Consider the following 27,503-nt stretch of genomic DNA (forward strand, 5'->3'; position numbering starts at 1 on the left):
TGCACTTAGCCTTCACTTGTAAGACTAGAAATGACAGTATTATGGTAAGTCTGTTCCTGAATTAACTATTACCGCATGCTGAAGTGAATAAGCACATCAAGATGATATACAACTAAAAAATAAAAGTGAAGTATTACCAAAACAGAACTACAGACCATTACCTGAAAATACAAAATATGCAAGAATACTTTATTGGGAAGGGGGAAGTACAGGCTTATAGAATTTCTAGGAAGCCTTTCATAATTAAGAAAATAGCTAAGATTATAAATAAGATTTATATATTTCCCAGAGTTTCAACATATATAACATCAGATCATGTTAACATCAAAGGTACACAAATGCATGCCACCACCTTTACTGAATGCTGATCTTCTCAGCTGTATTTATTTTCCATCCTTTTAGAAAGTTCGTAATCTGTGGATAAAGGCTACAGCTTGGTCTTTCTCTGCTGTAGTGGGTGAGCTATGCTAGTGATGAGAACAACCTGAAAAGAGTACAAAACACAATTTCTTTCCTTTGAGTTATTAAACTGAAGTTTTATTCTAAATTTATGGGGGTTATAGTAATGCATTCATCCATAAAAGTGTGGTGGTGGTGGTGGTGTTTTTTTTAATCCAGGAGCCTAATTTCCATAGATGACTATGCTTATGGTTACTGTAACAAGTATCAGAGATAATTTAATGTACACTAGAGAGAGAACACTTAACTTGTACACACAGCTTCTAAGGGATCTTGAACATTAAGCTCCTTCTGCTTTCTGTGGGCCTATTATCTAGACATTTTCTAAATCATCAGATCTGTTTTATGGAAAAATAAAATGTATCTGGCCATTACAACTTGCATGTACTCACTTAATTTCAGCCCTGGGAAAACAGTCAAAAACACATATATGGTAATGGGCTATTCTAATAATAATGAGCGGGGCTGAAGAGATGGCTGGATAATCTATCCCTGATGAGTACTACAGTCATTAATTCAGTTTCTCAGTGCCTGGCTTTCTGTTAGGGGGAGTTCTGGCACTGTTTTTTTGTTTGTTGGTTTGTTTGTTTTCCCCAATTATCTCTCTAGGCTAGAGAATGGCAAGGGATTGTTTTCAGTTAGTGAGGTGGAAGAGAGTGGGAATATGCAGTGCAACAAATGCTTTCTACGGATACTTATTTCAGAGCACAAGAGCACAACTTAACATGCTATCTCTGATGTAAATATGTCCACACATGGATTTAATTAGGAAAAAACACAATGCAGAGAAGGCCCAAAGAATAAAAACCCTGATAATTCTCTAGTTTTTCTCCCTTCAAGTCACAAAGGCTTAAGGCAAGGTAAATTTTATCCCAATTTTTATAGCTAAACATATCCAAATCAAACTTTAAGGTATATAATACATAAGCAAGAATTATCTTTGATCACAAGCATAAAAAAGGTTGCTTCTACTTGGCATTCATTTAAGGCAGTCAAGTGGTACATGGAGACAGAGCACACAGTAGGAATAGCGTTGACACCTCAGTACTGGTAAGCTTACACTACCTTAAACAATGACAGCAATTCTGGCACATTTCTGATGGCTTTGTCCTGAACTTACAGAGTGAATTTGCCTGGAACGATCCACTCAGCAGTGTGCAGCTGTTGTGAGTGGGTCGCTGAGTCTGAGCTGTCCTTTGGAAAGGCAGTTCTTTAGCTGGCGTTCCCCTGCCTGTCTCTATCTCACGAGATCCCATGGGTAGATCCCATCTTGGCCATAACTACATGTTCAGCAATGTCACCACTGCTTCTTTGAGGACACTTATTCCCTTTCTCTGCTCTGAAGTTCTAATTTCTTACTCAGAAATTTGTGAGCTCTGTTTGCTGAGCTCAGCGTTCACCACTGGAGATGGGACCCTGCCATGTGCCTCATGGCTTAAAAATCTCACACAGGTTAGTGGAGTTAAGCTAGTTAGCACATGCAGAGGCAACATATTTTCAATACTGTAGCTGCTGGTATCAAGCTTTGTAACCTTTCTTCACACACAACACTAAGAAGGCTTTGTTTCCTGATGCATAGTGTACCTGTTATACATGGTGTTCTCCATTAATCAGTAAATGTAACACAGAGGCAAGAAAGAGGCACAGCATAGGGAAACCGCAACTACTTGTGCAATTTGGAAAGCATCTCTAGTTGAATAACACATAATAGGTTCAATGCAGTTAAGCAGAGACCTCCAATTCTTTAAATATATGCAGTAGCATTTAATTTGTTTCCAGCCTTTACATTGAAATCATGTCTTCCACAACACACAACATCTGAAGCTGGCTAGCTTGTAAGAGAAACACTTTCTCTTTTTTTAACAATATGTACAATATTTACCACAAACAAACAAACAGAACAAAACAAACAAAAAAGAAAGCAAAACCCAACAACGCAAAGCAAACCCCAGAAAACCACTTCTATATATGGAAAAGCTTTACCGGCATTCGTGATGCTCCTTGATAATAGAACTAAAGGCATTCTGATGTAAACTTGTCTTCACTCTCTTTTCCCTTTGTCTTCTGTTGCAAAACCAAACTCTCACAACTTCTTTCTCAAGATTGAGCCCTTCAGCCATCCTCATAATTTCCTGAGAAGAAGGCTTACTTTGTTCTCCAAAGTGTCTCTCTAGGGCTTCTTTGGCAGCAATACTGGATAAAGGGATAAAATTTCACCTTTAAAAACTTTTCTGATGCATTCAGGCTTTCACCACTAGTTCAAGAGAAGGGACAAGTAAGAACACTAAAGGTAATGACTTGGTGTGTTTCCTCTTTTCCTACATAAAGGAAACCTACAGAGCTTAAAGTACACTGTAGTGTAGTGTACACTGACATGAAGAGCATCACACCATGCAGAATTTCAGCACAGATTAATTTAAAAGCAAAATTAACATCAAGTTTGATGCAATTTCAGTGGTAATAATGAAATATTTATGCTTCTTGATGTTCTCTAGGAGATACAGCTACCAGCTAGACATGAATGGGATCACAGGAACTGGAACAAGCTTGCCCACCCTTTCTGCCCCAGTCACACCATTGTAGGGGTTCAGCAAATGCACATTAGTGTGGTTACCTGGTTGTATCAAATAATTTGGGTTTACAAAGGGCAAGAGCTCCATCACTTACAGTCTGGGAAACATATCAAGTTCTTAATCTCTTTTTGTTATAGAGAGTGCACCACAGTATTTCTAGAAATCAGCAGTTTACAGCAAGCTGTTTTAGCAATTATCACATTTTTGCAAAGTCTGCCTTAATCTCTTCCTCAGAGTCAGCAGTGACCAAGGTTGAGAGGTTCAATAAACAAAAAACTTTCTTACTGTCAGAGAGAATTTAATTCCCATTTGTGTCACTTATTTGCAGAAAACAGAGTATCTGCAGCATACTTATGTGCCACCAGGACACATCTCAATTTGGCTTCAGCAGTAGCTGTAATTTCTTTGGACACAAGAGGGCACTTCATGCATTATTCTGGAAATGAGGCGCAGGTATTTCTGTTACAGAAATATACAAAGGATCTGCTGGAGTTCCAGTTATTTCATTGCTTCGTCTGTAATGTGTTGTTGGTTTCTCATTTACAGGTCTATTTCACAATATTTATTAACATTACCAAAACTAACTAATTAATAACATGATGTTCTACACACACGGAAGTCTAGAAGTATCACTGGTTTTGACTAACAATTTCATAGGCTTTCTGAAAGTAGAAAATAAAATAGCTTCCACAAATTCAAATTAAGTATTTTTTCTTAAGGGTATGACTACCCTAACTTACTTAGTGGGACTTTTGTTTCACATTTAGTTTACCTTCAAACATCCATTAAGAATTGATAAGAGTAAGGCTGAGGTTCAGATAAAGTTCATCTCCCTGATTAGTTTGAGGTCTTCAAACTGAGGTCCTTCAAAGGAACAATTAATATTTTCTTATTATATGTGATTTGTATATTATGTATATTATGTATATTCTTATTATATGTGATTTGGTCCTGAACTTCCACTCAATTATCTGTGCCCTTGACAACCTGCCATATTTGATACTCGCAGTGCAGTGAATTTGGATGTAAAAGCAGGAAGAATTAAAAATGCTTATTATGAGGAGTGATTTATCCAATAGCTGTTAAAAACAACACCAAAACCCACCATGTTAGATGAGCAGCCTTGAGCGGGCTCCTCTAGCCAGGGGAAAACACCTAGGACAGAAATGCTCTCAACTGGCAGCTTTCACACAGGCCATACTACATAAACTGGGCAAGGTCTTGGCACTGCTGCTCAAGTCTTTACTAACCTGGAGAGAAACTGAGAGGAGAAACTGGCCTCCCAAGAGTATAGCTTCATCCCTTGTGAGGTGCTCTGATGAGCGAATGAGCTATGAAGCATTGCCCATCCCCAGCTCACTTCTGATTGAGGAGAAACCCATTGGAATAATTTTAACTTGAAAAGTCAGAGAGAAATAACACATCCATTTTATTCTTTATATCAAAAGCAATATGACTAAGAAAAGAAGTCCCAAGTTGAATGTGAAAGGAGGAGGTGCATGTTGTGGTTGTAGGATTCTGAGGTTGTAGGACAATAGAGCAGCTAACATCTCTGGGAGGTGGCACTGCACATTGGGAAGGATCCCTCTGCAGACATCAGGCAATTCACTGTAACGGGTAGGGCCTGGTGGCCAAATTCCCTTCCTGTGAAAGAATGCTACAGCTCCTTGAAGGTCCCCTGAGTGAATTCTTCTTCTTCAATTGTAAGAGCCTGGGAATTGCCCCATGTTCTCACTTTGCCTATTTTGTAATTGTTTTTGTAATATGATTTACCAGCCTACTCGGTTTTCATATGGAATTGAGGCTAGATAGATGGTAGCTGTTGGCCACCAGAGATATGAGAAGCAGAAGGAGCTTCCAAGAACAGCTCCCTTTTTTCCATTTGGCTCATTGAAGTGCTTCTTTGTGAACTCTGAAGAATGCAATGGCAGAGGATAGGGAGGAGGATCCAATATTATGTGTAAAAGCTTGCTCTCAAACTCCCAGACCTCAATTATCTGGAAAAATAATGCAGTTTATTTTGGTATAATATATAACCTCCCAAAATGCAAATGAGGATGCTCTGATACTTCATTCACTATATTGATATAATAACATTTGGGCAGAATTGGATTTTTTTTTCCATATTGAAGGATGTTTTCATATGTTGAAAAAAAAAAAAAAAACAAATGTCTTTTATTGGGAAATGTAGTATATTTGGAGTAAATTGGGGGTTTGGAGGGTTATGCTGTCATTTTTCAGTGGAATGTTTCAAAACAGTGAAACATTTTGAAACACTAGCTATAGAGATTCATTAATAGGAACACTTCCATTTCAAAACCAAGAAAAAGGAGAATCTTAGCAGAAGGGGAACATGTAACCCTCTAAATATTTATTACCTTATGGTGGTTCTGCGCTTCCTCTTCCGCTCATTCACTCCAACTTTTTCACTGTATAAAGCTACATTAAAAACGGAAAAAAAAACAAATCAAGCAGTTACTTTCCACAGGGAATGGAAAATAAGCACAATTATCTCCAGAAGAAAAGTCCCTTTATGTCACTGAATAAGAGCAGCACCACACATAGAAAAACTTTTTTCTTTCAGACGGTTGGTCATTTTTTTACCTCCAGCAATAAATGTCTATAAGCAAAAATGGTGTGCCATAGCTAAAGTGCTGGCTCTGTGCCTATGTAAGGAGCTGTACTTCAGCCCCTTCCTTTCACCTGCCTTCTTCCTTGTGATGGGTACCATCTAGGGAGACAGACTCTATTTCCATATTCCTCAGCTACATCACCCCCTTCCTGCAGAAACACGGCCTTGGCTTCCAACTCCATTTATTCATCTGCATCTTCCATACCAATTCCCGATGGACAAGTCCTCCATCACTTCTCAGAGGCCACTGCCTGCACACATGATCTTACCCTGCAGCTCAAGCCTGCAATGCTGCTCATGCAGTCAGCAGCTGCTGCGCACCTTACGTGTGCTTTTTGAAATATGTCGACCGTGTTAGGCCATTCTCTGGTTTCTAGTGTAGTTACAGGGGAAGGAAGCTTTCTACCTTTTGTTCAAAGTAAACTGAAGTGTGAGGCACAAGCAGCCTTTTGACCTTTTCTACTGTTCAATACAATGGCGAATCCAAAAAGTAGCATTAAGATCCTTTTCTCTTTCTTCCTATGCTAGATGAGTGCCACACGGTGGTAGTCCTGGCTTTTGCTGTCACCTCCAGGCACATTGCTTCCCAGAATCCCAATTCATCCAGCTGAAAAGGCTGTTCTTTAAAACAGTTCATTTCCTTTAAATCAACCAACCTGTTCTTAATATACTCTTTCCCCAGTGAACCTCATGCCTCTTCCTGCAACTAGAAATTACTGGACAAAAGGGAAGGAATCCCCTAGCAGCAAAAATGTTGCATCAAAAACTTCAATGCCACGCTATTCTTGTTCAGGGTTTAAAGACCACTGCTGCAGCTGAACTCAAATCCTTTTCCCCAAGACTACATCTCATATACCAGAGGCTGGAAGGAAAAGTTCTTTGTTAGTGAAGAATCCCTGTATGCTGCTAAATGTCGCATCTTAATAACAGCTCTGACCTATACCACAGGACTGGAGCTCGTTTGCTGGGATCGGACTGAAATAAATTACTTCCAGTAGGTCAAGTGATATTTCTGCTGCTCTGTACCCTCCATACATTTCAATTTGACCTCTTTGCTCACACATAAAAGACAACCAAAATCTAATATAAGCACACCTTAGTAATCAAAGCTGCTAAAACAAAAACATTAGTCTACAGAATACATGTACTCGTCCTTCAACATACATATAGGATCCTGGTTTAAAGGCAAATCAATATTTAGAGGATTTCAATTCTCTACCTCCTACTTGTTCTGCTTCCTCCAGCCACTTGGACAGTATTGATTTCAGTTTGCATGCATTCTTGAAGCTCAGCTGCAAGTTTTCAAACCGGCAAATAGTAGTTTGGCTGAATTCAGAGCCATGCACTGCAGCCAGTGCTTCTCCAACGTTAGTTTGCGTGTAACCTGTAAAAAATGAAGGAAAAAGAGGCACTTTGGAGCTTTATAGAAAGAGTTACTTTCCATGAGATGCTTGGCCCTTCACTGCTGACTTTTATGAGCTGTGTGTGCCTGCAGTGTCTTCAGGATGGACTTTCTGCAGAGGTCTTTGTGACCAAGTCTGAGCTCGCCTCAGAGACAATTTCAGCCTCATTCACTCAGTTGGTTTCATTGGAGGTTTTCACTGATTTAATGGCTTTACACTCCAATATTAGAGATTTGAGAAGGAACCAGACACCCTGTATCTTTCTTTCTATAAGTGCTGCAAAGGCAACAGGATAATCCCCAGCAGCACCACTGGTCTCCTGTTATTTGTTGCAATGACCAAGTTGAAGTGATCAAAGAAATGCTGCGGTTTCCATGCAGACACTGGTTTTGTAACAGCAGCAACCTGTTCCAGGCTGTGAATATGTATCTGCTACATTCAGGAGTCTGGCTTATCCTTCTCCCTTTCTGCCTCTGCACCAGAACAGATGGGATCTCTTTAGATGCTGAATGTCTCATGAGGCAGCTTTTTACCTCCATTTTGGTTGTGCTTGCTCTGTGTTTCTCAGCCTCAGACCCACAGCCCATATTAACTCTCTCTTCCCTTGTAAAGCTCAACCTCAGATTAGTTTTCCTGTGCAAATTGCATTTTTCCCAGGAGAGCATTAAGCTCAGTCTTACAGGTTCTGTGCCACTTGCTTGCGTCAGAGGAAGTTTTGCTTCCTTACAAATTCAGGAGGAAGATGCTGTAATAATAACAGTGATTAACAGTGTGGGGCCTCACAAGTCTTCCTGTTGCTGTGGCTGACATCAAAGACATGGTATAGAGCAAAGCTCACCAAGATTCAAATACTTTTAAACCCTAATTTTTTGTTTCAGTGCTTATTTTTACTCTGCAAATGACTCTGCAAATGAAACACACGAGCTTTCTAGCTGTTAAGTAATGCATAGATGCCTGTGATAACCTTATAAGTTTTTTAAATTTATAAAGCTAGAAGGACACCCTGTTTTGTAATGATACAAAGTCATGTTACAAGTAATAATGTCAAAATTACAAGTCTTCGTTCAGAGTACCCAATATTTATAAGAGGGCTGAATCTGCGGTGCTGGATGTGATTTTTTTTCTGTACAGTTCAAACAAGGATGAGACAGGCTTTTACTTCGGCATGTACCTCTATCCCCTACAGGTGAGAAAGACAGGGCTCAGTCCACCTTGTCCTCAGCTAAGATTGTCCAGTGAAAGACAAGCACCTCACTGAAGACCCTTTAATGAAATCCATCTTGCATCAGCCCCAGTAGTTCTCAGACAGCAACAAAGGTATCAGTTGCTGCAGTACCTGTGTCTTGGCAAAAGAAAATAAACCAGGAAGAGAAGTTTCCTACTGGTATGAAAGATTTGCCATGGATGTCACACATTTTTACATATTGAAATGACATTGCACCATGAAGTGAAGAACTTCATGGGGAAAAAGGTGAGTATGAGATGTCATAGCATGTGCTGCACTAAGTTGCAGAAAATTTGGGGCTGTGAAAAATAATGCACCTGCTAGTTAATGTAATTTAATGAACAGCAATAGTTTTCTCTGGACTTAAGTAATATAGGGACAGGAAAGTTTAAAGTCACTTTCTGTGTACTAAGTTGCAAAAAGCTGAAGTTCATTAATTCTGTGTAAGTCTTATAGAAACAGAGACAGTTTAGCAGTGCAAGGCAGGATTAGAGTTATGATTAGATAAGTGCAGAGACTGGACTGTAAAACATTTGGAAATAATTTTTCTTTCACTAGAATTTCTCAGTCTTTTGTTCATGGACATAAAACGCATACCCAACTTAATTCTCCGCAGCTTAAATTCGTTAGCAAATTTCTCCAGTTCCCTGATTTCGGGGGAGTCCATGTCAATGGGCTCTTCGACAGACTTGTTTTTTCTGCGGAACTCCTGCTTGAAGTCTGCGGCGGTGGGATCGTCTGTGAGGAGGGGCTGGTGCATGGGCGCAAAGCTGTGGCCCAAGGCACATGAGCTGGCACTCAGGGCGTGCTCCGGGAATTTATAAAGGCAAGGGGTCAGGCTACCTGAGCAACACAAAAAGAAAACTCAGTATAGTTATTCTCTACCTCTACATGATGAAAACATACCTTCATCATCGCATAATCCATGTCTGTAATATTTATTGTATAACATATGCAAACGTATCCAAGAGTGAGGATTTCCTACGGGATACGGTCTCACTTCTCAATATTTGAAAACTGAGCAACAGCCACTTTCACAGGCCATAGCTACCCTGCTTCTTAGCAAACCGTGATGCACTTACTTAAATGGTAAATGCTCCAAACTTAAATAACAATCCAAGACCTCAGCTAGAATTAAGTGGCATAACAAGATTGATGGATCTATGTCATTTTGAGCCACATAAAATGTGCCAATCTCTATTTTCTAAGACAAAGAATATTTCCATGTAAATATCATTTGATGTACAGACAAGATATTATCTTGGTTTAGCTTCAACATAAAACTTGTTTGAGGAAAGTACACAGGTAAAAGCTCAAAGAAAAAAGGAAAAAAAAAAAAGGCAAAAGCCCAGAAGACATTTAGAGTGATTGTTCTGGCTTAAAAAGAAATTTCTCAACCACAAAGCAAAACTATCTTGTGCTACCTTTTTTTCACAAATATCAGAGTTAACAACAGAGTTCAGATAAGAGTGAAGGCTGTTTTTTTTGCTAGATATTGTACACAGAGCTAAAGAGTCTCTGACATGAGGGGGGAAAAATAAAATGGTTGGAGAAATATTAACACTCTTCCGTGTATCTGAAGCAGCTCATAAATTCCAGGTTCTCAGGACATCCTTCCCAATTTTCTAAATTACACAAAATTTCATAGCAGAACTCTGAACTTCATTAACCTCCCACCCCTTCCTCCATTTACTTTTCTTGTCTTCACTGCCCCGATTGCTCTCACCAGCATTGGAGGTTCTAACCCCATAGGAATACTTTATGCTTTTTACACAGGATAGCAATAAAAGGAGATTTTCTCAAAAAATAAAGGAAAAAAAAAAAAGGAAAGAGAAGGACTTGCTTTGCAAGGTGCTGACACTGTTTACCACATTGGGATGTGGCATGCTGCATGTCTGTAAGATGCGACTCTGGGAGAGACTTGCTGATAGCATCTCTGGAGTTGCAGGCTTGATGCCTAGTAGCAAAAGGTAAGAGTAAAAAGAGAAAGAAGGAAAATGTAGATGTATTTATTTTGGACTGAAATAAAAGAAACTTCTCAGCAATACCTTTTGTTTAATACCTGTGGGCTTTTCCTGGGGATTTGAGCAATGCTAGGAATGTTTGCAACATATATATTAACGGACAATGAAACAGGAGCATTTGGACATTTGCACACAGTGAAGGAAGTCTACTGACTGTCCGTGAAGAGTCCTTGTGCAGATGTATTCATCTGTACTGACTTACTGTAGTATTTCCTTCATCTTAAGTGAAATAAAATGCTGAGTTTGATTTTGGCCTAGCTCTGAGTCATGATTATTTCTTTGGGTTGTGTTAATTTGATTTGACACATTATTGCATTGATGGCTGCTTGAACTTGCAGAGAATAACAGTTCCTCTTCCTAACTCAGCCTGCGACATGGAAAACTGAGCAGGATGCTAGCATACACTCCTAGTATACATTCACGAGTGTATGATCTGTATGATCTTCCTGCTGAATTCAGCTAGCTTTTCATTGTGCCACCATTATATTTTGTAGCTCCAGTGAGGGCTCCATCACCTCATCTACCGGTAGTGCACATATATATCAAGTACATCAGTCCTGTTCCCTCAAAAAGTGGTGATCACCAAAGAAGTGAACATAGGCAAGCCTAAAGAGCAGCACTGTCCCAGTCTTGTAGAGAGAAATAAGATACAGAGCAATTTGCCAAGAGACACAGAAGTTTGAGGAAACTCTGGGCACTGATCCTTAATTTCCTAACCTCCTTTTGAGACCCTTAACCCCAGTCCTGTCTTCTTTAAGCAACTGTCTTGAATCAGTCTCTTTAAAGAAAAACTGGCCAAAACCAACATGCTAATAGCTCACCCAGTTGAGGGGATGTCTCTTACCTGCCATCACCCCATAGGTCGACGACTGATTTCCATAATGACAGGAAGGCACAGAGTAATGAAGGCCTGCCAGAGTGTTTCCCAAAGTTGTCATGGCAAAGCGGATACAGGAGCATATAGGTGTTTGGATCAAAGACAAAACAGATGGGACTGGTAAGAAAATGTGCGAGGATTCAAGACACAGCTTTTAAGTTCAGAGGCACGCAGTATCCTTGCATGCAGATTTTGTGTGCGTTCAGTAAGCATTTAGCTCTGAGCCATAGCCATCACGCTAACACTGCTGGAAATCCAGATACTTGTCCAGGTCACACCAGATGCGACTGCCAGTATTAATAGTGAGACACCTTCTGAGCCAAAACCAGAAATCATCTTATTCTGGTCTCAAAGTATTTATTTTTAGTATTATCTGTAGACATAACCCAGTTTACGTATGCAACTGAGCAAGGGAAGCGTTGAAGTCTCCAGGAGGAGATCAGTTCCTCTCCTCAACCAGCTTCCACACATGATTTCATTTAATCTTACATAAAACCTTGCTCCATGTTCCCACAAAATCAATTTGCTTCACTGTTGTGCAAACCCCGCAGTGAACACAGGCATCAAGGCAGGCAGTATTTCACACATTCCTAAGACTTGGGTTTCCAAAAGCAGCACTTAGGATATTTGCTTTGAGGCATCCAGACGCTGCATTTTCTCAAGTGCCAATTTACCAAAACCATTTCAGAGTGCTTTGGCAGGGTGGTAGGGAAGCAGGACAACAGACTCTGGGCTCTTCTAAAAAGCCAGGCCTAAATCATCATTTTCCATCATCAGCACCAAGAAATACAATTATTTTCTCTCTAGCATTTTCACAGGGTTGTTTTGGATCACCAGTGCCTGAAGAATCAGACAATTTTTTACTGAATGCAAAATGAGAGATATGGTGGTTTCTCATGCATAAGTAGGCACAGAAATTGCATATACTGTCCCCTCTAACAACTGCTATAAATTATAATATTAAAAATTCATGTTTGTGAACATTCAGATATGTAAAACTGCACTTTAGAGCACACATTCCAGTTGTTCAAAACAATATAAGTAATTAGGAATTAGAATCTCTGTTTTTTATAACAGTAATAATAACAGCAAAATGTCCTGTTTAGATACATTTATACATATATAAAATCTACTAAACCAGACATGCTTATACCAGTATAAGTGCACTCAAAATAAAGATTTCATTAATAATACCAAAGCATTTAGAGCAAGGCAACTTTTCTGTTGAGATAAGATCTAAGTGTTTACTGGTGTTTTTTTTCTTCTATTATTTCATAATCCCTAAACTACAATTTTCTATTAATAAACCCAGCATTTCCAAATTTCTAATATGATTTAAAATTAAATGTTGGTAATGATGTTGCTTAAATTAAATAATGACAATTAAAATGTTGAGGATACTGCAGAACATCAGTTGTATGACATGGTACAGTATTTGAACAGCAGTATATTCACTTCTGCTTTGTGATACAGAATTGTCACATGCATTTTAAACATTTTTGACATTTAACATAAGTCATTATACAAAATTCTTTCACGTCTACTTTGTGCACAAATTCTCCTTAGGTATTTTCACTATCATACCATTGTTTATTGCAATTTCTGAATCTATGTAAGATGTTTATAAACCTTTAATTGTTCTAGTAAGCATTCTCTGTCACTGCTTCCATTCTCACAGCCTCATCTGCTACATGTGGTCCTGCAAACAAAATTCCCACTGACTACAGCAGTATTTGTTCTTGAGTGGTAACTAAAAAATATCAAAACCTGAATTTGAAGCAGATGAGCAAATGCTTTTGGCTGGCTGTTGCTATACACTTTTTATTATGAGTCAGGTGAATCTAGATAATAAAGTATGATACAGATACATAAATTTGGCCTCATACAAAATTTAAATTCTCCTGTTCCCTACTACTGCTGCTAATCAACAGCCATGTTAGGATATTTTGAATCTCCTGCTTAATGTATAACATCCTGTTATCTAACACCAATTCTCAGATTTCATTACTTACATGCTTTTTCTTAGTATTAAAATGTTTTATTACCAATGTATTTCAGCATAAAGCTAGTTCCTTGTTAAGGCTCCAAGTAAAATTCTTACCCTAATGCAATTTCAAAGAAACCAAAACTATTTATTTTTCTGTTTCTGAAAATTTTCCTTCAACAATTCCTCTATTCCAGAATCCCACTTCTGCAGGTTTAAGGTTGCAAATAAACCCTCTTTCTTTCTCTGTCTCTCTCAGATAGTTCAGTGATTATGTAGTCCTAGTATTTAAATGCAATTAATTGGATTATATACACACATAAAATTCAAAACTATTAATGAGACTTCTAACATCAAATTTGAACATCCCACTTGAATTTTAGTCTTGATTCAGTTTGCAATATGCATTGTAAAGTAATATTTTTCCTTCTTGGAACCTTCTCCAAATTATATTTAGACCTGACCACTTTTAAATACATTCCTATTTAAGGTAATTTATATAATTTTAAATTGGAGTTCCATAGTAACCAAACTTTAAATTACTTTACATAACATCTGTCATTCAAGACTATATAGCCGTAACAACAGTAACTGTTTGAACCTGTTCTAAGTTAATGCATCAGTAGCATACTTGAGCCCAAATTTGTAACAAATTAAGAGAAAACTACAAATTTCAGTAAAACACAAACGTGGTGTGTACCTGATTCACTCATCATGCAGTTTTGTGAAAATGCTTCTACTTTAATGTAGTCCCAATCTGACGTACGGCATTGATACCAAACACTGTAAATATTGCAGAACTTGGTGAACATATAGCATTCAGAAGCATTACAAATGACAGTTACTAAGAGCAAGATTATTTTTAAAAAAGTACCTGTAGACATAACATTGGTGGCATGGTTAGAAACTGGCAGGCACTCTGCGGCGCTGTGATGCATTATCAGAGGCAGAGAGGTAGAAGAGTCAGAATTCAAGGGTACAAAGGTGTCAGATGAAGCAAATGCTTGGCAAGTCATACCCTCCAACAAGCAAAAGAGCCACTTGCCCCTGTTTTCTAACAGAACAGATCCAGCGTGATTAACGGCAGCTCAAACTGTATTCTAGGCTTTTTACCTGCGTATACATATACAGGAGGGCTCCAGAGCACAGGGAGGTCGTGTGCAGGTATTTATACCTCTAGGAAATCCCTTTATCCATTTTAATGTTCTTTTTCCCAGCAATATTGCTATACTGCTATAGAGCCTCCTTCCTTCCCACACAAACACAATACCTGTCCAATTAATGGTGGGGAAAGAAGAGGGAAACCAGAGACATGATTTGACAGATATTTTCAATTAGGTCTTTTGTGAAGAACAATGGCCAGAAAAAAAAAAAAATATAAAGTATCGTCTCCACAGTCAGTAGCAACGAGACAGGTATGTTTAATACTAAGTAGGTTTCCACAGTTAACACCTGCCCCCAAAATCTCATCGGGGCAATTTTCTGGAAGGCAAACCCACTGAGAGCTCAATCAGAAGTCTTCAAAAGTCGAGAACCTACAGCAAAATAATCTAAATTAACTTAATTCCCAGCAGTTGCACAGTGATCATTTGTCTTAACATGTTCTAGTATAAATAAGAGACGTGTAATTTGGAGCAGCTGTATTCAGGAAGAAGTTTCTAAGCAGATAGCTTTACATAAACATAAAGTACTAAATGTTTATCTAACATAGACACTTGAAAGAGCCCACAGTGTCACATAAAACTCATTCACAGTTACCACTATCAATTTATACCACAGCAACATCTACAGTCTCACCCAGAAGGTCCTAGTCGTTATTGTGCTACACACTAAGTAGAAGCAGGGTCTTTGTTCAAAGAATTTACTAAGTGATTTGTTGGCATGAGATTAATGAAAATTACTGCAGTATGTCATAGTCACATATTCTATTTATATACTTTACAATTTAAAGGGAAAAATGGCACAGGAGGTCATATTTCCTTTATTTTTACTTTTTAGGAGGTTAAAGGTATGGATGTGGAGGGTCTTTTGTTGTCTGTTTCTAGAGTTTTGGGGGATTCTGGCATGGGGGTGTTTTGGGGGTTTTGTGACTAAAATGGTTGGGTCCCACCTTTATTTTATGTAAAGACAATGACACTTTCTGTGTGTTTGGTATTCAAAGCTGATTCAGATGTCTGAATTATGATTTTGATGACATAGACTTCAGAAATGTAACATGGGAACCATCATAGATGTTATTGTGTCATTTTTCATGGATTAGTGAAGAAAAGCAGTATTACATCAAGCCATTCTGTAGAATCCTTTGTATTACCTGTAAACGCGTTAGGGGGAAGGCTGTGTCTGAGGTTATTGAGAAATTTTAAACAAATTACTACACGTGGCAAAGTGCACATGTACTTTTATAGTAGTGAGGCTCTACACTCATAACTGCTATCTATACACGCACTTTCATATTGCAAAATATACAAAAACTTTTAAATAATTGCAATGTTATGGAAGTTACTGTCAACAAATGAACTGCCATCTGTGTCACTTTGGGTTTGGCCTGATATATATTAACATCTGTGGATTCATGAGTATGCTGACTAATGAGGGAGAACAAAGTCTTGAACTCTAGAGTTTCATTCAACTAAGGGTGTATTTGGAACCCATACAATTCTCAGAGCAGAGCATGGCACTGAAGGAAACTAAAACAGAAGTCAACAGAGATGACACTGCCTTCTATTAATAACACCCTACAGACTATAATCAGTTCTCAAATGGTATAACCTTCTTACGACACACAAAAATTGTTGGCTCCAATGGCAGATGTGTAACACTTGCCCAGAGCGCTACGCATAAAGTGTTACTCAAGTGGGTGAACATTCAACAATTATTTTGAGCATTTTCATCTCTGGTAATCTTTTCTCCCTCAGCAAAGAGCATGGTACATCCACAAGGAGCTTGATTCCACCTACCTACTAGGATTTTGAAGCCATGGGAGAAAAATAGACACTCAGAATAACTTTACAGCCCTGTCCTGGAGAATTCTTTTTTCTTAAATCCCAACAGGTAATATTTCTACCACAAATTCATAACTAGAAGCAAAGAAGTTGTAATCTGTCCCCAAGTACAGGATGGAGCTTTCTTCCACATTTCCATTTCTTCCTAAGGTCAGGAGACTTACCTAACTTTGTCCAGGTGCTCAAGCCTTTCAGACCTATAGAGTTCATTAGAGGAGGTGGTAGTAGGCTCATGAAGGGTGCTCACACGCAGAAGTTGGGACTGAGAGACACTGGGAAACTACATGCAGTCCGGGATCATGAAGTACTGAACCTTTCCTCAGAGTTCAGTAAAAAGGTGTTTAATGATGCCACCCCAGACACCATCTTGAACAAGTTTTTTATGCCACTGCTATTTAGTGTTGTACTTTATACTGCTGAATGACTTGGATTTTTATTTTTATCTGGTTGTGCCACATAACCTACTTCTCACTACAGGTAACAACTTCACTACTTTTTGTTTCAATTATGGCTGATTTTTTCATTGTATTCAGTTTAAAATAGTTATTTGGCAGCATTTTTGAGGACCCTACGTATCTAGACAGTTACCAATACTAAGTATTTGACAAATTTCACATTTGTCACATAGCATAAAAGAGTTCGTTTCTAATGAGAGTAGCACCTCTCCTAAAGCTTTGTTACAACCCTCTGTGGATACTGTGCTAAGTTTGCTATTACTTCTGTTCCACCAAGAAGAAGCTGTTGGTGGAAAAACCCTGTCACACCAGCCACACTTAGATGTCTGATGTGGCTTCCAATTGTTTTCCTTATCCAAAGCTACCCTGTGGCTCTGTATATTATAATTTCATGGTCAGTTTGAAAACTGTTTCACAGCAGAAGGATTTTGTTGATATTTGCTCTTTTTATGCCAGGTTGTATCTAGATCTGCAGTAACAGATAAATAGATACTCTTCTGATTGTTTAGGGAGAGTTTGGGGCTACGTGGACCTGATAAGTGCCTCCTTACTGCCACACTGACATCTCAGGAACCTGTGTCCAAGAACATTTCATTCTGGCCATGAGAACGTGTTAATAATTAGCAAAAAAAGGATGGTACAATGTTCCTCTCCTGTGTCAAGAAGGAATCAGACTTTAGGACTGGAGAAGTTGGGTTGAATTAACAGCAGTTTCTCTTGTGTGACCACAGTCACAGAAGACTGAAGTTGCTCCAGGCTGATAAGACCACCAATGAGAGACATGGAGTGATGGGGTTTTTGTTGGTTGATTGGTTTTGGTTTGGTGGGGTTTTTGTGTTTGTTTGGGGTTTTTTTGGTGGGATTTGTTGTTGTTGTTGGTTTTTTTCCTTTTTTTTTTTTTTTTTTTAATCTTAATCTTGCAGGACCATAAAAGCTACCCAAGGTCCTTTTCTCCTCCTCAAAAATCAAAAGGATGTGCCAGCCTTAGAACAGAACTACTTCCCCTTACTTTGTTAGGTGACCTATGCCTGTCTTCCCTCCAAACTGCAATATTTAGCCAGATCTTAAAAAGAAAGACAGTACTGTACTAATTAGGCACTAATAATTCCCAATCCCAATCTGAATCTCAATGCTCAACATCCCAAGTTTTGACAACTTATGGAAACCAAATAGATGCGCCCTTTACCGGTGAGAAAGTGCTTTATGATTAAGAAAGGCTTCACTGGACATACTCAAGAGGACCAGGTGATGCATGTGGAAGTCATTAACCCAGAAAGCCTTCTCTTCCTTTGTTTCTGAATTGTCTTAGTTAAAAATGGAAGTGTAACAGTTCCTCTGAGGAATTCTGCCAGCAATTGCAGACCTGTCTCCATCTATCCCTAGACTTAGAACCACTGTCAAAAATTCAGTAGTTTTCTGCCCTGAGACGCGGGCCACATTTGGGATGGTGATATCTTGTTGGTACATGTTACAGTAAAGCCCATCTGCCCTCTTCTGAATCCTGAGTTGAAACTGGATTTTCAAGTGGCTATTACTTCTATAATGTGACTAGGGAAAATTAAGATTTTAATGACTGACCCTCTTTTTACAATCTCATGGTTGGTATTTACTGAGTTGGGTAAAAAAGATGAAATAAACACAAAGGAAACACAAAACTACTTTCTGTTTTGTTTCTATTTTTCCAGTAACAGTCTTCTGCAGATATATGATAAAACAATGGATGAAGCATTCTCAAACTTCAGTCCAGATTTATGGAGTGGCAGCTCTACTGGGGCTTTGGGTTGCATCATTCCTCTGTGTAAGGTATTGTCTGATTTTATTTTACTCCTGGCACACTCAGCACTGTTCATCAACCATGCAAAGCTAAGGAGCCTGTCATATCTGTTCTGCATGAAGCAACCAAGCTTTGCCCTCCCAATGCTGTGTAACAAGAGCATCTACAGAGCACAGTGGAGGCCATTTCACATGCACACAGACTCTAAGAGACCCTTACTGGAACAGAAAGTGCTCCGATCCTACTTTCCCAGTTTCAGCACAGTAGCACACTTGGGCCTCAGCCTCAGGCAGAAATACTCTATCATTGCTGCACAGGCTACATCAGAAAGTTGCTCTGTGCAGCCCACAGTAACAGTAAGAGCATTCGCAGCTTTCCTTAATTACAGATATCTGGGTTTCTCCTCAGTGTCACAAGTGCACTCCATTTTTCAATGATTTATCTTCACAAAATGAAAGGTCTCAACAGCAGGTGGTATCAATAGAAGTTGGAAGTACTGAATGTCATGAAAAGACAAAGCTGAGAGACATTTTAGCACATCTCAGAAATTAACATTAAATATTCCAGAATTATTACACAAAACCAGTGAACTGGATACAGATAAGCACCATTGTTATAACTGAAGATTCTGTGTCATTTTTTGCAAGATTTTAATATTTTCAGTACTTTACAACTGCGGTAAAGATCTGCGTGTTTACACAATTCTTCACCTTATTTTTACTATCTGGGAAGATCCTTAACTGAAATTACTATGTTCATGTTCTTATTGAAATACTAAAAAGACAGAGTAATATCATAGATTTATGGTTTACTTCCCACACTGTAAATGAAAAAGACATCTCTAAGTACACTACACTGTGCACAGGCAAAAAAAAAATCTTCTTTCTTAGTTAAGACATAAATTGAATAACTGTCAGTATATGCCATAGATAGTTTCATCCACAAATGATGGGAAGGGAGGGAGGATTAAACATATTCAAGGAAGACACTTTCCCAGGGACTGGCATAATGCAGTTCACTTTTAAAGCCTATAGAAGGCTTATCCGGTCTTGCTGCCAAAGTCTGGTTCATTGCAGTCTGAGAAAAAAACATGTGTAATTGCATTAGAGCAAACAATAGCCTTAAAGCCCGATTTAGACCAAGTAGGACTACTTGATAAAGACCAAAAGGAACGTAAGATTATTTGTTTCACTGAACCACCTGTCTTTAACGTTAGATCATCTCTGCAGAAAAGAGCCCCTGAGCGTACAGCACAGACATGATCTGCTATCTGCAGGGAAAGGTGCTGTTCCCACGGCTCTCAAAAAACAACCTGAGCCTTGTCAGGAGCTCCTTGTACAGGGAGCACCATATAATATATTTAAAGTTATAGATAAGATTTACTAACTTCAATAGCACAGATATACATGTTCCACTGGTTTGCTTTGTGCTTCCAGTCAGACTGATGCTTCTCAAAATGTTACGTATTGCACATACACTGCTGGAAAGAGACCCTGACACTTGATGGCAGTGGTCCAAGCTCATTCCAGTGTAAATCTAATGGAAAGCAGTGCAGGACTGGGCTGCAAACTGTTGTAACTGGGCCCAGCCAGTGGACCTATACCAGCCATGATGTTAGTCAAGTATGTGGAAAAAAAAATACATAGTTGATATCTCCAAAACATTTACAAAGTACTACCACTACAAATGATTTTGCAAGTATTAAAGGCCAGGTTTAAAACTTAGATGTGATATGGTTGACTCATTTTCAGTTTGTTCAGGACCATATAACTTATTTTTCCATGTATTTTTTTTGAAAATTGGATATTCTCCATTTTGTATACCTGGTTAGGAAATTAATTTCATTCAATGTTATTTCTAACAACCTAACTTTTCAACGAGTGCTCTTATTCCTGTCCAAGTGAATTCTTTCAGTTTTTCTTACGTCTTTTCAGAAAGGGTGTCTGTAACACCATGAAGCTGTTATCATGCAAACAGGGCTCTTCCTAAAGTAGCCAGACCATTAATTCTTTCCTGGGATTCATTTTTATATTACAAGCCAAACATTGCTTTCACAAAGCTTTTGTAAATATTAACATACACTGAATATTATGTAAATGGTACAGTGAAACTTGCAAATTAAACATTGTCTCGCACCTTAGAAGTACTAACTTATTTTTCATATCTTTAAAAGAAGTTAGTAAACTCCTTTCACATCAGATGGAGTTGTAAAAAACAGTTATTAATATTTGACTTTATTATCTACCTGGATCTAAGCTGAGTTTTCAATTATGAGTCAAACTTCTGCAGTCAGAAGTAATATTTCTTGGTATTTTCAGATTCAATAATGTGCTCAATTACAAAAGACTACTTTCAAAAGACCACATGATTCATCCATATGATATAGGATATGTTTACTAAGACTTAGTTAAAACAACAAGAAAATCAGTGTGGTTTTATAAGGATCAAGCATTGTAAAATGGTATCTTCTACTAAGAGTACAAAGATGGAAGGAAACAAAATGTAAAAGACTGAGCATAAGCACACCAGGACAAACAAAGTACAGTAAATTAATCAGACATATGACAGCTTTCCAAGGTAAAGCTGCTAAGCCAGAACCCTGAATTCATAAAACTCTACCCAGAAAATGCCTTGGAACCACCCAGACCAGCCATTCAAATACCTACCAACCTAACACTGAATAGTAATACTAATTTATGAACATTACATATAGCTTAAGGTCACATAATCTAATTTCTGCAATTTTGCTATGAATTAGTCCTTTTTACTATTACAGATGACAAGATATGTCATAAAAACTAAAATCTAACTGGCAGTACAAGCTTTCCCCTAGTCACAGTGCAAAAATCTACCAAACATAACTTATTCTCAGACACTGGGCTTATAAAACTAAGCAATTGTATTAAATGATGAAAATAAGCAAACCCCCAAATATTTTTCTTGAAAATATCTAACACTTCATGTATCTCCAAAAGCAAAAAATCTTTTTAGTTCCCAGAGAGGGCATCAAAGGCTAAGCTTTTGAAAGGATATCAGAAATTCCATTCTAGAGGTCAAAAATCCTGAAAGGATCAGAGTACGTTTAAAGGCTTAAAACGTTATTCCATGGCTGTGTATCACAATGAAATGCCTTTAGCATTACAGCCTGTTCCTTCTTTGAACAACACACACCTTCTGTTATTTTCCTGGGAAAATGTACTTCACAATCTGGTTTTACACCTATTTCCAGCCCTTGGTGGACCACAGCAAAGTCTCAGCAAGACAACCCTCATGGACACCTTCACCCCGTTCTCGCCCCATAGTGTTTTACCATTTGTTCTTAATGTGACCTTGTCTCCAACTCTTTATGGTTAACTTAATTAGGAGGAATACCAACAAAACTTTGGTGGTCTAGACACTTAATGTGAACTGCCGTCAATTTCACATGATTCATACCCAGAGGCAAGTGTGTGCCTCATCTGCCCGCGCCTCTCCCGGGAAGGTAACAATTCAAATGAAATTCTGGGAGACTGATTGATACTTTTGCCCATTGCTCAAATTTATTTGGAACTTGGGACAAGGATTAGTTAAAACTCACAGGAAATGTACTGAATAATGAGGATTCTCTTTTTTTTTTCCTCTTCTTCTCCCTCTGGCATAACAATCACCCCCTGATGCTCACATCTGCTTCATGTCTCCCTGTCTCTACTCCCCACTCCTCCCTCATTACGTGTCACAGGAAAAAGGAAGAGGTTGATATGGATATGTTCCCAATTATGTCTGAATTTGTGACCAGCAGAACTGATGAACAATTTTCAGCTATAAAGTTGTTCCAAACCTGAAAGCAAAATCTTCAGTTTCAATAATTTTGGCATAGAGTAAATGAAATAAAGTTATTTAAATTGGAAGTTTCAGCTTTAATGAAAAGTCATTCAGAGTCCCAGAAATTATATCAGAGGTCTCACCTAATGTTCTGGGCATCTTAGATAAGCTTTCATCAATCAAACACTTTTTTTTGTTTTTTTTTTTTTTTAATTTGAGCTTTCATTAGATAAAACATGCAAAGATTTTTGATCTGCAGTATTACCAATGTTGTTTAATGCAAATGGTACAAATAGCTTATATAAAATAAATTGTTGGAGAAAAGCTTTCTAGGCAAACTGCAACTTAAGACATTCACTCTTCTGGGATTAATCCAAATCTGTGACAATTAATAGAATTACAATATTACTTCTAAGATTTGCAGTAGTGAAGGCACAAGATAAAGGTGAAGTCTATGGATTTTTCCAAATTTAATTTGAATTTTCTGAGGCTACTTCCTTTTATTTTTTAAAACAACCATAACACTTTAGATCACAACTGATAAAGACATATTTTGCTCCTTCTTACCAAGACAATTGTAATGTTCATACTTCATCCTGAAAAATATATTCACCTGGGTTCAGTCTAATTAAAATGACAGCAACGATCAAGTGAAAAAAAAAAAAAAAAAAAAAAAAGAAACACCCCAAAACCAGACTCTGAAGTATGTTTAAAATTTTAGGGTAGAGCTTTGATATCCTCACTGAACAGTGTGTTAAGCAGTAAGCAGTCTCAAAATACTCCAGAAACACTACTCATTACACATACAGCTGGCAAGATGTGGGCTAAATGGGACTTTCTGATTTGCTAAAAGGATTACTGATGAGAGCTCAATTATTCCTGTACTCATGGAGCTAAGTGATAAAATAATACTGCTTTCTTTCATTATCAGTGTAAAATAAAGGTCAACAGCTGGCTAGAAAGATCAATACCTAAAAGAGACTATTATGTGAGCTCCTAGAAAATCCTAGTCATCTATATTCATACCTGAACTTTGACTGCACACACTGAATTGATGAATATTAGTGTATTAAACAGAAAAACATTGTCAGCTCAACACGGTCAGTAGTTTCGAGTTTCATTACCAAACAAAACATCTTGCAAATAAAGTGATTTCATTAGAATATTCAAACCACTGACTGGCTCAGTCTGAAGGTTATTTAAAATTCTTGGAAATATGAGACAATGTTTTAATTCTTAAATCTCATGTAACATTTAAAATGCATTATTCTTTAGGAAAGTATTTAGTAATTCTCACTAAAAACGTAATCCCAACAACTCAATTAATCATTACCAAGCAGTGCTGAGCCTGAAAAGTGCACCTTCTCAGTAAAAGAATAATCATCACGGTATAGCACTGCTTCACCCTTCGGTATCTCCTTTCATCTGAAGACCTCATCATTATCTCCGAAGGTATTGCTTCCATTTTACGGGTGAGGAAACTGATGTGTTAGGCAGCTCATCCATGATAATGCATAATCAATGGCCAACCTAGAGACAGCAGCCAGATCTGTCAGTGACATTTTAATCATTGCTTCACTTAGAAAACTAAACAGCTTTTAAATGTATTCCTGTGCCATGGGGCAAAGCCTGAAATGTTTTACTAGGACTCAAAAATTCCATTTGCACTTTCCAGGGTGGGTCTAAGGGCAAAGGACCATACTCATCCAGTCTGAAAATTCAGAAGCTGCCGTTCAAGTTCTGAGCTGATTCTGTCTCAATACAAGTTGGCAGGGGAGAGACCATCCTCTCATTTCAAATATGTTAGAAAGAGGGTCAGGGAAAAGGTGATTTCTTGTTTTTTTAAAGGTAAGAAGTAAAATTATCTTCTTCACATATTCACTCCTCTTGCATTATTGCTCAGGTAGAAGTCAGAAAGCAAGATTCTTCCCAAAGCAAAACACAACTAAAACAGTAACGATGGAGAGGTTGTCATAAACAACTGGCATGGGACTATGAGAATTACATATCGCTTGAAAGTGTTCAAACGTGTTCCTTTCTCCCCAAGGCAAGTATTTTAATGCATCTCATTGGAACTGCACCTACAGCCCTTCCATAATATCACTGCTCTCTGAACTAGAATCTCACTCTCTTTTTAAAATGCCTGACCACATAGATACTGTGCTTAAAGAAACTAACCTGGAAGGCAGGCACGACAGGGCTTTGAGATTTCCTTTTAAATCACAACACAGCATTTTAATCTGACAGCATACACATGTAACACATGGTGAAAAGCTTCTCACCATACTGGCAGGTGTGCTGGCCTGAAGGAACAGACATTTAAATAAAACATTGTACCATTTTGCAGGCATTAAAAAAAACAAGTGCAACTCAAATATGTCAGTGAAAGGAGGGTAGCAGGAAAGGGGACTTCTTTACAGAGAATTACCCTGAGCAAATGAAACCCCAAGTTCAGCTCAATGGTATTTAGACCCTTGAAATCCCCTCTTTCTTCCCATGCAAGGGAACCCTGAATTTGGGCCAAGGGCAGGGAGAGCAGCAATAGGCTGCAGGTAGGGAGCACGATCCCCAGCATAGCTCCACTATGAGTGACCTCCTGTGCCACATACAATACCTGACACTGTTGTGCAATGCGATGACCTTCCTCCTGCTCCACCACCATCAGAAAGAGGCAGTTGTCCAGCCTCCACCTTCCCCCGGGGCTGCTGGCTGGCCTGTGGGGCCAGCAGGTGGCTGAGGAACATCAGCACGAGACACAGCCTCCCATGAACTTCTGCATTTCACTTGTGAGGTGCAGCAGTTGGATAACTTTGTAGGAATTCCCTTTTGGAGGAGGATTTCTTCCCCTCTGGAGCAGACAAACACTCTTCAACTTGTTATTCCCCAGTGCCTACAAGAACCCCATAGGAACTTAGAGGATCCTTCCAGGTGATGCCTTTTTCCTTCAACTGCCAGGCCATGCCCATTTTGGGACTGCACAGTGGCTGCTGGAATTGGACTTTTAAGGAACTCTCCATTAGGACACTCTTTCAAAAGATGCATTAAGTTAGGGGACTCCCATAGTACAGAGCACAGTATACACAACTTTAAACACGATTTTTCTCCATATACTCTTTCCTATGAGAAGAGGCAGTCACTGTTACAGCCTCCCGTGCATAGCAAAGATAGGGTAGGAAAGGAACACGGAGCAAAAGCTGACCACCATTCTCTACACTTTTACACCACTTACCACGATATTACAATGGCTGAAGGGAAATAAGGAAGGTATTGCCAGGAAGACATAAGCCAGTACTTGTAGTAATATTACACCAAGAAACATTATAAGTATTCTTCATAAATCACTGTCAAATTATCAGGTTTCTTTACAAGAATAAGTATCCACGTGCAATGTTAAATAACAAGTCAGTAATACAGAGAATTCTGTGCAGACTACATACTACAAGAGGACTACACCCAAGGAAACACTAACCTTTCCCATGCACATTACCCAAACAAAGGGTGTGAATATACAGAAATGAAATGAACTCCTTCTCCATGTAACATAGTCTAGGAAGGGGTGATGGAAAGAATGCTGACAGAATCCCCCCACCCCCATTCACTCTCTCCAGTTCAGATCAGTATCAATGTTTTCAGAAGCAAAGTAGAAGCAAGCACAAAGGCATGGTTTGAAAATATCTTTGAGTTCAGCATCATCTCAACTGATGATGGTGCCATATACCCACCGCCGCACTATGAAATATATTTACAGGCATAATTATAGGCATCAATAGTTCAAGTGAAAAATAAAATAATAATAATAATAATAATAATAATAATAATAAAAAGGGAAAGGAAAAGACCATGTTTACTGAACTTTCCATAACACAATCCATTATAAATCACAAGAAAAACCTCAAGACAATAATCTACGCGTGACATGTTAACCTGCAAAATGTAATCTGGTTGAGTGCATCTTCTCTACATCCTTGGGTTGACCAAACAGATGAGAAAATTTTTCTCTTTTCTGTCACCTGGTTCCTTATCTTTGTGGTTTATTCCTCTTTTTAGACCGTGCTTCCCCTCCAGCTTAGAATTGGCTACAATTCCGTTTTCTGAGCTCCCTTCAGCTACTCAGTTGATTCAATCACATAGTGCAAAATCACTTGTATTAGAGAATACCACCTTTTTCTTGTTGTCCATGAAACTTAAAAGTACAAGTTGAAGAAAAATTAAAAAAGCAGCTGTCATGTCTGAAAGCCAGTTTTCACACAATTTTTTCCGAGATTAGGTACAGTCTAACCTTTAACTTGACTAACTTTAACTGTAAGTTAATTTGGGGTGTGTATTACTGTTACCTCAATGAAAATAAGTAACAAAAACACCAGCACATCCCTGTCACAAAACTATAAGTAGAGGTGAAAAGCACCACTGTTTTCTCTGGCAGTCAGCATTTACTAGAAGCAGATCATAGTAATACCACCATATTCCAATCATTTTTATTTAACAAGTTGATTTCTTCCAGAACTTCCCTTTGGATTGTCTCAGACTGACTAAATAGATACCTTCCCAAAGAAGGGAGACTTCATTGGATCTGAATAATCACCAGCTTTTAATTTTCAGTCTTGTTGAAGTTAAGAAAGCTGTTGAACTATCAGACTGCTCTTTGCCAGAGAGCACAGAGACATCTGCTCCTCTGTCTTTTGTGCTCCAGCACAGAGTGAAAGGAACACAAAATCAGATCACTCCTCTCTATTCCAGGGCACTGAGAGCACGATGACTTTTCCAAATGCCTGGGAAAAAAACACATTTGACTTTTTTAACATCCCCACCCCGATGTGATTCACAGCTATTGTTATTTATTCTGCTATACAGCTTTCAAACAGATGATCAGCCGAGCAATCCAAATGGTGAATTAAGTCCTTACAATGAAATTCTCCCACTCTCAGTGACTGTTTTATACTAGCCTGAAACAAATCACATTTGACTTCACAAAAACTTTATCAGAGAAATCTAACTAAGAAATACAGCATTATAGAAAAAACATATGTCTCTAGCAATGCGTACGATAACCTATCATCTCCCCACAGTAAACGCGGTACCTGAGCGGAAGATTTCCACAAAGCCATCTCTTAATCTTTTTCTTAATCCAACACTCAGACTCATCTTCATGTTTGCAAAACATAACCACTTGTTCTTTTTTCCCCAAACTGTTGAAAGCACGTCCATGTCATCTACGGAATATTCTTCTAAATGAATAGCATGATGTATTCCCAATAACAAGCTATTTTTCAAGAGTCAGCAAACTTTATATAGAG

General features: G+C 38.4%; 1 protein-coding gene across 12 annotated transcripts; it reads right to left on the bottom strand.

Moving 5' to 3' along the window:
• Positions 1-157: 157 nt before the first annotated feature.
• Positions 158-27,503, bottom strand: POU1F1 (POU class 1 homeobox 1). 12 transcript variants are annotated; one of them, XM_021299875.2, is made up of 8 exons: positions 27,288-27,480; positions 13,878-13,960; positions 11,161-11,226; positions 10,136-10,249; positions 8,890-9,135; positions 6,884-7,048; positions 5,411-5,471; positions 158-2,652 (listed from the first exon to the last, which is right to left on the bottom strand). In XM_021299875.2, the coding sequence occupies exons 1-8, from the start codon at positions 27,368-27,370 to the stop codon at positions 2,439-2,441; spliced, it is 1,032 nt and encodes a 343-aa protein (XP_021155550.1). In that variant the 5' UTR covers positions 27,371-27,480; the 3' UTR covers positions 158-2,438. The 12 variants fall into 12 exon arrangements, with proteins under 12 accessions (XP_021155550.1, XP_064920803.1, XP_021155554.1 ...); XM_065064731.1 differs by lacking the exon at positions 27,288-27,480 and adding an exon at positions 24,388-25,980; XM_021299879.2 differs by lacking the exon at positions 27,288-27,480 and adding an exon at positions 14,052-22,406 and having other exon boundaries at positions 13,878-13,977.

The sequence above is a fragment of the Columba livia genome, chromosome 1, assembly GCF_036013475.1.
Source record: "Columba livia isolate bColLiv1 breed racing homer chromosome 1, bColLiv1.pat.W.v2, whole genome shotgun sequence".
Lineage (NCBI taxonomy): Eukaryota > Metazoa > Chordata > Aves > Columbiformes > Columbidae > Columba > Columba livia.

What these genes read in the sequence shown, in the direction of transcription:
- POU1F1 (XM_065064731.1), bottom strand. Translation starts at nt 24,560, where the DNA reads ATGCCTGCAAAATGGTACAATGTTTTATTTAAATGTCTGTTCCTTCAG. An exon ending in CTGCATGATGAGTGAATCAG is followed by an intron (nt 11,227 to 13,877) that starts GTACACACCACG and finishes ACACTCTGGCAG; the next exon opens with GCCTTCATTACTCTGTGCCT. An exon ending in GCTGCGGAGAATTAAGTTGG is followed by an intron (nt 7,049 to 8,889) that starts GTATGCGTTTTA and finishes CATTTTTTACAG; the next exon opens with GTTACACGCAAACTAACGTT.